The sequence below is a fragment of the Saccopteryx leptura genome, chromosome 2 (genome assembly GCF_036850995.1).
Source record: "Saccopteryx leptura isolate mSacLep1 chromosome 2, mSacLep1_pri_phased_curated, whole genome shotgun sequence".
Taxonomy (NCBI): domain Eukaryota; kingdom Metazoa; phylum Chordata; class Mammalia; order Chiroptera; family Emballonuridae; genus Saccopteryx; species Saccopteryx leptura.
Genome location: NC_089504.1, coordinates 256,163,806 through 256,176,627, shown reverse-complemented (window position 1 = coordinate 256,176,627; position 12,822 = coordinate 256,163,806). Strand labels below are relative to the sequence as shown.

At 40.9% G+C, this 12,822-nt stretch overlaps 1 protein-coding gene across 7 annotated transcripts in view; it reads left to right on the top strand.

The window, feature by feature from the left end:
• DCAF6 (DDB1 and CUL4 associated factor 6) overlaps nucleotides 1-12,822 on the top strand; it is a 91,611-nt gene that overhangs the window by 31,256 nt on the left and 47,533 nt on the right. For 3 of the 7 annotated variants that reach the window (XM_066371453.1, XM_066371452.1, XM_066371454.1), the window contains exon 11: nucleotides 9,508-9,678. The exons of the other annotated variants lie outside the window; for them this stretch is intronic. In XM_066371453.1, the coding sequence (XP_066227550.1) occupies nucleotides 9,508-9,678 (171 nt within the window). The remainder of the gene's footprint in view (nucleotides 1-9,507; nucleotides 9,679-12,822) is intronic. 7 annotated transcript variants of the gene reach the window in all.

Genomic DNA, 12,822 nt, shown 5'->3' with positions numbered 1-12,822 from the left:
GCTCTCCAAGCTCTCCAGTGTCAGTACTCACGTGGTCTCTGCCCCGAGCAGACACGTGGTCTCTGCCGAGAGCAGACACATGGTGGGAAGAAGCATGTCTGCTCCTGTGAAAGTCTGGCCAGTGCCATTCCCATCCCTTCCAGCAAGGACTTTGCCCCTTCTCCTGCGTCATTATTTCCTTTTCTACTGAATCGGTCCTTTGGCATCAAATAGGCTCTGTTATTATCCCCTGACCGTAACAATTTTCTCTTAATTATCCCAATTTCCCTCCAGCCTATATCTTTGTTCCTTTTTAATCAGAGTCTTCAAAAGATTAGCTCACATGTATTATTTCCATTTTTTTTTACCATCTTCCACTTATTTATTTATTCACCAATTTCAATTTGCCTCTCAACCACCTTCTTCACAGAAACCTTTGCCAGGGTCACCAGTGACTTACATTTTGCCAAATTTAAATTCTGCTACTCTGTTAGCATCTTAGTCAATTTCTCGACCCAGTTGCATTTAAGTCTGTCACCCTTTCTTGAAACTTGCCCTTCTTGGCATATGTCATATCACTTTTGTCTCTGTACCCTGTCTACCAACTATTGGTGCTTATCAGTAATCATTACTAGTGTTTATTGTTCTGTTTTCTTCAAATGTTGTAGTAGGATCACAGACTATGCTCTCTATAAGGAATCTATCCCTGGGTCACTGTGTCAATTCCCATAGTTTTTGTTTTATTTTTTATTTATTGAGAGAGAGAGGAAGGGAGAAAGATGAGAAGCATCAACCCATAGTTTTGACACCTTAGTTGTTCATTGATTGCTTTCTCATACATGCTGGGGGCTACAGCCGAGCCAGTGACTCGTTGCTCAATCAGTGACTTTGACTACAAGACAGCAACCGTGAGCTTCAAGCCAGCGACTGTGGGATCATGTCAGTGATCCCACACTCAAGCCAGCAATCCCATGCTTAAACTTGTGGCAACCTCAGGGTTTCAAACCTAGGACCTCAGTGTTCCAGGTCAATACTCCATCCACTCCACCACCACTGGTCAAACTCCCATAGCCTTTAATATCTCCTCCAAGTTGGTGAGCCCCAGACTATCTATGTGCAATGGTTTATAGCAGGGGTCTCAAACTCGGGCCCGCGGGCCGCATGCGGCCCGCCCACCAATTTTGTGCGGCCCGCAGACTGGCTCGCAGACTAATCCACGAAGTTTGATTAGTCTGCGGGCCGCACAAAATTGGTGGGCGGGCGGCATGTGGCCCGCGGGCTGCGAGTTTGAGACCCCTGGTTTATAGGATACCTGTTTCTGGTTTCTTTGGACATCTTCAGTCTAACAAGTCCAAACTAAAAATTTAGTCTCCTAGCCTTCCTGTCCCCTGATCTCTTCCGTCTTGGTTGTTTTATATCTTAGTAAGTTATAATATCACTGCCCATTTGCTTCTTTTAACAGCCTGAGTTACTCCTGATTGATCCCTTTCCTTCACATTGCAGCCCAGTCCACCAACACATCCTGTTGGTTCTCCTTCTTCCCATCTCCCCATCTTTCTTGCTGGTCGTTCTTTCTGCAGCTGCTCTTGCTCCCTGATCAGTATTCTCCAGGCAGCAGCCAGCTATTTTAAAATGTTAACTCAGATGATATAACTTTGCTGTTTAAAACCCCTCAAAGACTTCTGTTTGCATTTAGAACTACAACTACAGAAGAAAAAATCAAACTCCTTATAGGTGGACTTGTACGAACCGACATGGCGTGGCCCGTACCTCCGTGTCCAACCTCTTGATATCACTTTCTCCACCCCTGATGGCCACTGCCCTCTGGCTGTCCTGGTCTCGTTTAGGTTTCCCAGATGTCCAGTTTCTTTCTGATTCTGAGCCTTTGTCCTTAACTGTTTTCTACATCTACTTCTCTATAGGGGATCTAGCCCCGAGCCGAGAAGCCGTTCCCCGGCTTAACACAGTCAACCCCATGTTTCTTCTGTCTCAGCTCAAATGTCACTCAGGGGAGGCCTTTCGTAACTCGCCTGGCTAGATTCATCTTTTCCTCCGCTGCCTAAATTTTACTCTCCTTTATGCAGCTTTTTAAAAATACAGGTTATTTCCTAAGAAGTACTTACAGGTTTTTGTAATTACTTTGTTCATTTTTAATTGGTTTATGACTTGTTTTTCTCTTACTAGAATATACTGTCATAAAGACAGAGGCAATATGTGTCTTATTCTATAGAAGATTTCCCTCCCTAGTTCTCACTCGATACTGTTAAGACTGCCTATTATCTTTCAGTTAGGATAGCTGTGTTGGGTGTATATTTAACTGTATTTTACCCTTTATAGTTTCAGCCTACTTCATTGTTTCTGGATGTTTCTAGTAGGCTCCCCAGATGTGATGTTGAAGGGGCAGGTGCTGTGAATGGGTATCCAGTCAGTTACTCTTTTGGGGTCTGTTTGCCCTTGGCTATTCAGAACACATAGATTCTTTCCTCCTTTGTTCAAAAGTATTTTAAGGAAACTTACAGAAACATTTTTAAAATCATTTTTATAAATAATGGACTTAGGACAAACAGCAACATGAGTAGGAAAAAAATAAAATGAAGCCATGAGTGAGGGGACATAGCAGGTGCATTACCCTAGAAAGAGTGTGTCTAGCGGGCCAGAGTCGGCTTCAGCTTTTGTAGCTGAATTAGGAAAATAAATGTGCACAACTGTAATTGGAAATCAGCGGGTAGAGCTTTTTGGTTTTTGGACTATCTACCCTTTGTAATCTTGAATTTTATTTTAATTCCAGTAGTCAGACCATTAAAACCATATTCTCTATACATGACCCAGAATTTAATCAGACATTTTGATTATTATATATATACACACGTTCTTTTTTTGACTGTGTAACAAATGACTGTGGTTATAAAAGTATCTAATTAAAAACCAGAAAGCTCTATGAGCTGAAACTATATAGGTTAAAATGAAATCTTCCTAATTTTATTTATAGTATTTCAAAGTAATTATAATAGATTTTCCTCTTTTCTCAGTGATGTCAACTAGACATCACTTTTATAGTTGTTTCTAAACTATGCCTAGAAATATCTTCATTTCATGTGTTATTTGTAATGTTTTCCCAAGGTAATGAGGCAGTATTAAATGAGGTCATCATTCCAACATGTTAGAGCTTTTTTCCTTTGCTCACATTTTAATCTAAATTAAAGAATATGATTAGAAAAGATGGTTTTTAGATTGGATGGTAATATCAGTATGTACAAAGTTCAGTTTGGGAAGCTTTCTCTTGAGAAGCGAGGCACTCTGTTTCTAACTAAATGGATCACTTAGATGATGAGGATATAATTTTATCAGACAGTATATGATATGAACTATGTGTGAATTCCTGCTTATTTACAAATAACTGCTCAGATTTACAAATTTATGTAGTTCTGTCTAGAATCATTAGAGCTGAGTTGAGCTCTATAGAAAAATATCTGGGGAAATGAGAACTCTGTTTTCAGAGCAAACCTTTCAATGCCCAAACATCCAGATTTCACTTTCCTTAAAGGAGATCCGGGTCTATTCAGACTAGGTACAGGCCATTTACAGATTAGAAACAAGTGAATGTTAGGTTAATGGCCACTTTGGGAAAACTAAAAAAGAAGCTAGAGGAATTTGAAAGCCAGTAAAGGAGTGACCAGTTCTAGGAGAGAAAGCACAAGGATCACCTGGATAGGAGGCAGATTGAGAGCAGGCAGAGAAGTACCACTGGATCAGGCATAGAAATAACCCGACATCCAGGAATAGAGACCCTGTGTATTGGAGAGGGAGGACACAAGACTAAGATCAAGTGGGCCTTTGTTCTTGTATCTCAGTGGGAATTAAGACATTAGGGAGACTTGCCTGGAGTCTTTGAGAAGAAAACAAGAATAGAGTTAGTAGTTTCAGGAGATGGAAGTACAAATTTCCCATTAGTAGTTCCTGACCCAGTGTTGAGGTTTTGTTGTTGTTGTATATTCAGCCCAGAAACTCATTTTAGTCACTTTCCATTTTGGCTTACCATATTTCCCCATGCATAAGGCACACCTGTTTTAGAAAAATTTGGGGTCTAAAAACGGGGTACTTCTTATACAGTGGTTGTGACATTTCAAATGCCATAGATGGAACTGAGGGCGAGGCAGTCTATGAAGACAGTGATTCATCATCAGACATAGATGAGGATAACCCAATGAATGGGAGGTGGAGTTTTTTTTTTTTAATTTTTTAAAAAATTATTTATTTTTTACAGAGACAGAGAGTGAGTCAGAGAGAGGGATAGACAGAGACAGACAGACAAGAACGGAGAGAGATGAGAAGCATCAATCATTAGGTTTTCATTGTGCGTTGCAACACCTTAGTTGTTCATTGATTGCTTTCTCATACATGCCTTGACCGTGGGCCTTCAGCAGACCGAGTAACCCCTTGCTGGAGCCAGCGACCTTGGGTTCAAGCTGGTGGGCTTTTTGCTCAAACCAGATGAGCCCACGCTCAAGACCCCACCTCGGGGTCTCGAACCTGGGTCCTCTGCATCCCAGTCCGACGCTCTATCCACTGCGCCACCACCTGGTCAGGCTGGATGGGAGTTTTGACAGTGATGAGAAGTTGTATGAATTTTATGATGAATAAAATGAGTTCAATAACTTTATGTAGTACATTTTATTTCAAATTTTGGGCCCCAAATTTTTTTTTTGTATTTCTCTGAAGCTGGAAACGGGGAAAGACAGTCAGACAGACTCCCGCATGCGCCCGACCGGGATCCACCCGGCACGCCCACCAGGGGGCAATGCTCTGCCCCTCCGGGGCGTCGCTCTGTCGCAACCAGAGCCACTCTAGTGACTGGGGCAGAGGCCAAGGAGCCATCCCCAGCACTCGGGCCATCTTTGCTCCAATGGAGCCTCGGCTGCGGGAGGAGAAGAGAGAGACAGAGAGGAAGTAGAGGGGGAGGGGTGGAGAAGCAGATGGGCGCCTTTCCTGTGTGCCCTGGCCGGGAATTGAACCCGGGACTTCTGCACACCAGGCCGACGCTCTACCACTGAGCCAACCGGCCAGGGCCTGGGCCCCAAAATTAAGGAACATCTTATACATGGGAGCGTCTTATACATGGGGAAATATGGTATGTTAGCAAAACTAATTCTCTAAGCAGTTATTCACATTACAAATTATATATGTTTGTGTGTGTATTTGTAAAAGGATGTAATGTGTGTGTATTTTACCCGCCTTTAATATGTCAAAACTGCTACTAGAACTGCTTACTTTGGTATGTGTGATTGGAATTTTTATTTTTTTATTTTTTATAGTTATGATTATAGTTTTATTATAGCAACATAATACACTTTGGACCAACAAAAAGAACCACATGGGGCTTGGTCATTGAGAATTCCACTGGCAAAGCAGCCAGTGTCCTCTCTTGAAAGAGGCAGGGCACATCACATTTAGCCACGTCAAAGTGCGTAACACCCAAACATCTGGTCGTTAATGTCCAGAATGTTTATTGGGGCTTCATTACAGAGGCAGATGCAATTAACATGGGCCATGATATTGAACTCAATCTTTATTCCATTTCTATTTCGGGATGACAGGTTGGCTCAAAGCCCAACCTACTAAACACATTGTTGGTGTTTCAAGTGACCAGTCCTTATCCTGAGTCGTATTGTTAGCATGAGTCCCGATGAGATCCAAAGAGACCTGAATATAAATTGTTGGTAAAATTCCCTGGGGTATGTGGTTGGAATTTTTAATTCAATAGTTGCTCTTAATAGTGAGCTGTGTGTTGACTTTTTTTCCTAGGCTCATTTTTTTTCTTTTAATCCAAGGAAGAGAAAGCCACCATACAACCAGCCATAAAAGCAGGCAAATTCTTCTTTATAAAGCATTGGAAGCATTAACTAAGTCCTGATTTTCTAAGTTAGAAAACATCAGTGCTTGCACTTGGAGTCTGCTGTGTATTTGCTGCATCGTCCTGTGGGTCTAGGATGCAGACTCTTATAGTCCCACAAGACATTTGGCAGTGCAAGAGAGAGGGTTGGAAACAACAATGAAGTTAGGTTATTTTTTTTGTATGTAATTTTATGTTTTCTTAGCAAATTTGATGTATATATAATCTCTATGGTAATTTCTTTGGTATTTTTCTGAAAAGAGAAGTGAGGAGGCAGAGAAACAGGGACCCACCCCACAAGTCCACCAGGGGGCGATGCTCCGCCCATCTTGGACGTTGCTCTGTTGCAACTGGAACCATTCTAGCACCTGAGGCAGAAGCCATGGAGTGTTGTCAGTACCCGGGCTAACTTTGCTCCAGTGGAGCCTTGGCTGTGGGGAGGGGAAGAGAGAGATAGAAAGTAGAGGGGGAAGGGTGGAGAAGCAGATGAGCGCTTCTCCTGTGTGCCCTAACCAGGAATTGAACCCAGGACTTCCACACACTGGGCTGATGCTCTGCCGCGAGCCAACTGGCCAGGGCCTATGGTAATTTCTTTTGAAATGCTGCATAATAGTGCTGTATTTTATATTGCAAAAAGCATTGCTATTCTGACAATAAATAGGTATATGTATCTACAGGCAGTCCCTGGTTATGAACGAGATAGGTTTTGTAGATTTGTTTTTAAGTGTATTTGTATGTAAGTTGGAACAAGTACATTTACCTATTAAATGCAGCTTAGGTAGATGTTTGTCTTATAGTATTTATTTCTACCTTTCTGTACATACAAATACTTAAAATTTCAAACCCACAAAACCTATCTCATGACCTGTGGTGGCGCAGTGGATAAAGCGTCAACCTGGAAATGCTGAGGTTGCTGGTTCAAAACCCTGGCTTCCCGGGTCAAGGCACATATGGGAGTTGATGCTTCCTGCTCCTCCCCTTCTCTCTCTCTCTCTCTCTCTCTCTCTCTCTCTCACTCTCTCACTCTCTCTCTCTGTCTTCCCTCTCTATAATAAATAAATAAAATCTTTAAAAAGCAAAAAAACAAAAACCTATCTCGTTCATAACCTGGGGACTGCCTGTACCTAAAAAGAAGGCTCGGTGCCATTGAACATACAATTCGTTTCTTAGTGAATACTATCCTACTCGGTACTGGGGAATTTTAGCAGTGAGAGACTATGATGGTACTTGAATTGCTTGTGAAATCTTTTTTTTTTTTATAGAGACAGAGAGTCAGAGGGATAGACAGGGACAGACAGACAGGAACGGAGAGATGAGAAGCATCAATCATTAGTTTTTTGTTGCGCATTGCAACACCTTAATTGTTCATTGATTGCCTTCTCATACGTGCCTTGACTATGGGCCTTCAGCAGATCAAGTAACCCCTTGCTCGAGCCAGCGACCTTGGGCTCAAGCTGGTGAGCTTTTGCTCAAACCAGATAAGCCCTCGCTCAAGCTCGTGACTTCGGGGTCTTGAACCTGGGTCTTCTGCATCCCAGTCCAACGCTCTATCCACTGCGCCACCACCTGGTCGAGACTGCTTGTGGAATCTTAGCTGCCAGTTGTCCAATTGAATAAAACTCTTTTTTCATAGATGGCATGGTAGCGAAAGGTTAGTATCTTTGGCATGATGAATTCCTGAAGTAATAATGAACCAGTGATTGCAGCCTTATAATGTATGTACAAGAGGCTGAAAGCTGTTTGGCACTGTGTGTAATTTGCTGCCAGTGTCACTAAGAGATTGTGTGTATGTGCTCCCACCATCAAACCTACAACTGTCGCATCTTGCCCGTGTGCTACGCCACCCCTTTGGCTCCAGCAGGTGAAGTTTTCTGCACCTAAGTCCAGTTCCGCCTCTTCCCCGTGCAGTCCATTCCCGTGGCTGACTCAAGGGCATCCTTCCTGCCTTTGCCACTTCTTTCCATGCATCTTCTTTCTTTCTTCTCCCAGGTCACATTGTCCGTCAGCATACAAACAGGTTTATCTCCTGAACTAATTAACACACACCAGTCTCCCGGACCCTGTTCCCCACCAGCAGTTCCCCATTAGCAGCAAGACTTGGGGTTAATGTGCCTTTGATTCTACTTCATCACCTCCCCTTTCTCTTGAACCGGTTCCAATTGGCTCCTGTGATTTCACTGAAACACCTCAAGTCAAGGTCATCAGTGGCTTCCAGGGTGCACAGTCCGGTGGTAGTTCACAGGTCTTTTCATTGTGTCAGCAGCATTTGACACACTACCTACGTTAGCCTTCTGCTCACTCAGTCGACCATGCTGCGCATGGGCTTCTTTCTCACTCCTTCTCTTCAACCCTGGAGTGTCCCCGAGTTCAGTTCGTAGACTTCTCTCATCACTCTCTCTGAGTAGCTCACAACATCAGCAGTGACACCAGTTTTGCTGGTGAACTCGAGGCTGTCATGTTCAGTCCTTGCTCAGTTTCTCCACTTGGCTATCTGTTGGTTCTTTTTTTTCTTCTAATGCTACTTGCCCTTCTTCTGTTACTTTCTGTCACAATAAATGGCAACTCTGCTTTTACTGTGACCCAGGCCAAGAACCTTGAGGTCCCTCTGCATCCCCCCATCAGCTCTCTGGGCTCGGTTGCCTGTAATAGAATCCCACAGCCCCACGCACGTGCCTCTGGGACGCCCTTGATCCACGCAGCACATGCTCCAGGTCTGTGTTCAGACCCATCTATGAGAGCGGCCCTGCTGTGTGGCGGTGCGGAACCCTCCCTCCCGCTGTCTCTGCCCCAGTACCTGCCCTGCTCTGCCCAGCCAGCGTGTGTGTGTCCACTGATGTCTGCTTTCCTCTCTGAACGTGAACTCCATGTGATTGGGGACTGTTTTATTTTGTTCACTGTTTCATTTCTCCCTGGAGCCTAACAGTGCGTCATACACATAGTAGAGGCTCAGTAAGTGTCTTTGCTGAATTTTGTGTTCTATATATTTCTACTTTCTACCTATGACTACTGCTTCAGATAAAATTTAAGGAAATACTAAAGATTATGTAATTATATTTGAGCAGTAAAATAATCTAAACATAAAAAGTATATTTTGGCTGGAAGATAAGGAATTGACAATTTTTAAAGAGTTCTCCACTCGTAAATTCCAAAATTGTTTCCAAATGCATAACTTTTTAAATCAACTTAATTGAATTTTAATTATTATTGGATTAAATTGGTAATTTTATGTACAAATTGAGTGGGATAACTGATATTTTTTATTTTCTAGTATTTTGTTGTAAAAGATGAAATTAGTGTGGAAAGAAATGTGTGTTTTCAAATGTTTTGCTTATAGGGGACTTAATTTTCATTGTGTTTAATTAAATAGTCTTAAAGAACTGTGCATGTCTAATTCATCAGGTTAAACAGAAGCATTTGGGTGTATAAGACTGTATAGTTTATCTCTTAATGACCAGTAGTTGTTTTTTTTTATGAATAATTTGTTTTTGGTATTCCTCTATGGCACATGTGTTTAATTGATACCCTCTCTTGTATAATCAGATTCTTACTATATTCGTGTATAATCAAACATATAATCAAATCTTGCTATTTTCTATATTATGGCTATCCTTTCACCTTTCTTTTCCTATCTGTGTCAGAATTTTTAAGGGGCCCCGAGATAGCTCTGCTCCGTAAGCGGCTGCAGCAACTGAGGCTTAAGAAGGCCGAGCAGCAGAGGCAGCAGGAGCTGGCTGCGCGTGCGCAGCAGCAGCCTTCCACTTCCGGTCAGGCTTCTCCCGAGGGCCTGGCCGCAGACACGCCCGCAGCAGGTTATTACTGTGCAGTGTCCTGCAGCCACGGGGTGATGGTGGTGGTGGGGCTGTGTTAACACTGCCGCTGTGTAGCCAGGAGCTGGCGCGCTTGCAGCTTCCTCTCTCTCACCTGGGGTGCTGGTCCTCCTCCTGTAGCTAGGGGACAGGTTGGCACAGCATTTGCCACAGGGAATATAGAATAACCCATGGTTTTATTTATATTTAGAGAGAGGCAGATATTTTTAAATTTTATATCCAGTGAACTACTTTCTAATAATCTAGCGAATTTCGAGCCTGCATTGATATTTCTATAAAAATTTTCTGTACTCTTAAATGATATCTGCTTGTGACTCCTAGCACCTCCTTCTTTTTTTTCTTTTTTCTTCTTTTTTTAAAATAATTATTATTTTGCTTTAAAGGTTAACCAGTATTTCTATTCCCATATAATCGTAGTTATGCTAGATTTTAGAATTATAGAATTGTTTGGCCATACTAGCATACTGACTCAGTCATCCCCTTTTGTCCTTATTTGAACATTTTCAATATATGCTTACTTATTTCTTCCACACATAATCAACTTTATGATCTGTATCAATAGGACACAGAAGTACCCCACAGCCTCTTATGTTCCTATTCTGATGCTGTAAAACTCCGAGATAGGTACTAATTGTGCCTCTCTCCGTTTCTGGGAGTATTTTAATGTCTCACTTCTTTAATGGCCACCTCTTGATGCTCAGTAAGCATTTGTTGAAAGAGTTAATGAAAGATGTAGTATAATTTGTCAACTCCTTTCAGGTAGATCATAGGTACTATTTATCCTATATTAGGTGCTCTCAATCTCTGGGAACTAGAGTGTGTCTGCATTCATTCTCATACTAATGAGATTGTTGTACTTTGTTTTACTACCCTAAGGAGTGGTGAGTTTGGACATTAATTACTTTGAGAACTCTGATATAATTACTTGGAGTTAGTTTGTATATTAGTAGAACTGGACAGCCTCTACTTTATCTGTTTATCTGTTTCAGTAAGTGCTATGGTAACAAAAGTACATTTTATAATTCTGTGGTAAGGTAAAATAAAGTTAAATAGCTGTAATATAGGTGTGATGTTTGGAACAAATTCTGAGCCTGATTTTTAATGCAGTCGAGCAAAGATATCTCTTATTTTATTTTATTTATTATGGGGTTTTTTTTTACTATAGAGAATTTTTTTTCCTCTGCTTGAAACTAACAAAGTTTGATTAGATTGCAACCATAGCATTTAATAAGACATTTGATATGACTTTGTGCTATATATAAAACTTTAGCTAAATTATCTCAAAAGTTAAAAAGTATGCCATATAGAAACCAATAAGAAAGATAAAAGTGTCCCTTACATATATTTAAAAATACTGAAAATTAAGTGAATTTGAGTATAAAACAAGCTGTCTACATTAGCAGGAAAGCACTGTATATTGTGGTCATTAGAAAAATATTTTGAGACTCAGCCTTTTATATCTAGTTCACCAATTTGAATTGACATAGGTTGTTTTTAGAATCAGAAAACTCTCAGTATCATTTTTAGTAAATACTATCTAGTTTGGTTATCAGTCTATTAGTGGTAATCTTTAAAAAGCTGAAGCTGATGAGGCTGGCTCCATGGCCTCTGCCTTAGGTGCTAGAATGGCGCCAGGCACCATGGAGCAACGCCCCAGATGGGCAGAGCATCGCCCCTGGTGGGCATGCTGGGTGGATCCTGGTCGGGCACATGCAGATGTCTGACTGCCTCCCTGCTTCTCACTTCAGAAAAATACAAAAAAGCAAGCTGAAGCTGAGCAGGTACCTTGCCAGTCTTGAGGTTGAGAACTGTGTTATTTCTTCTTTGTTAATCAACAGCATACTTGTTCCCCTGACCTGTCCCCATGGACAGTGTCAGAGGCATTGTCACTCCAGGTGTGCTGTTCTCACTGAAAGGCAGGGCAATCCATCTCTGTCATATGCATTTGACATAGCATTTGTCTCCTCTGAAATGTGCCCTGCAACATGCCGTTTGACAGTGCTACTTCCACATGTCACAGGAACACTGGTGATTAAAAGCTTTAAGAACCATTAAATAATAGGTCGTCAGTTTGTCCAAAGGACAACTCATAAAATCGATATATTTTGTCTATTTAGTAAATTCTGGCTATGAGGCAGAAAAAAACTCAAAATTCTTCACTTGAGCACACAAATTATAGAAAAACAGGAATTACACTTATGAAATTCATCAGGGAGGTAGATTTTATTTGAAAAACAACTATTAAAACATTTTATTATATGTAATCATTAAACACAATTTTATGTACTTTTATTATGGACATTAAGTAGCCCATTCTTTCAGGCTAGATGTTACTTCTAAAATCATCTGTCAATAGAGAAAGTATAAAGATGAGCTTTATAGATTTTAGCATTAATAATAGATGAGTGTGCAATTCTCATTTATAAAACCTGTATTTTCTCATTACACCTTGGTATCTTTAGCGTATTGGTAAATGATAATATTGTCAGGACATGATATTTCTGTCTTCGCACCTATTTAAATATTTTAGATATAAGAAACTCAAAGGAGACAATTAAGGTCATTTAGAAGCCAAGCAGTTTTCACAAGTGTAGAATTTCTGAATTACTACATTATCTAGCAAACATTTTATTCTCTTCAAAATACAGAACTGATGAGAATCTTTTGTGAAAGGCTAAGTGTAAGATGAGTCTACAATACCTGATTTCTGTCGAAGAGTGAGATTAAATAATTTTGTAGAAATAATCTACATTTTAGTGGAATGGGGCTTGATGCTAGTTAATGATAATACTAGACAGGATATATCTATTCGATTGCCAGTATTTCAGTTGAAAACTGAATATGGCAGTTGAAAACTAAAACATTATTCTAAGGCATCAAATGGTATCACCTTTGGTTTCAAATTGCTATTTAAAAAGAACTCTAGAAGATAGATGTTAAAAGAAGTTTAAACAGTGGTTTTCCTCTTTCTTGTTTTTTCAACTGTGAACTCTATCAGTCACAAATGGAAGTTCCAATATAAAACATGTAAAAGTGACACTGTTGTGGTTTAACAGAAAGGGAGGCCCACTGCTTGCTCCTCGTTCTTCCCCAAGGCGCCTCTGTCTGTTCCCAGAGGCATATCCT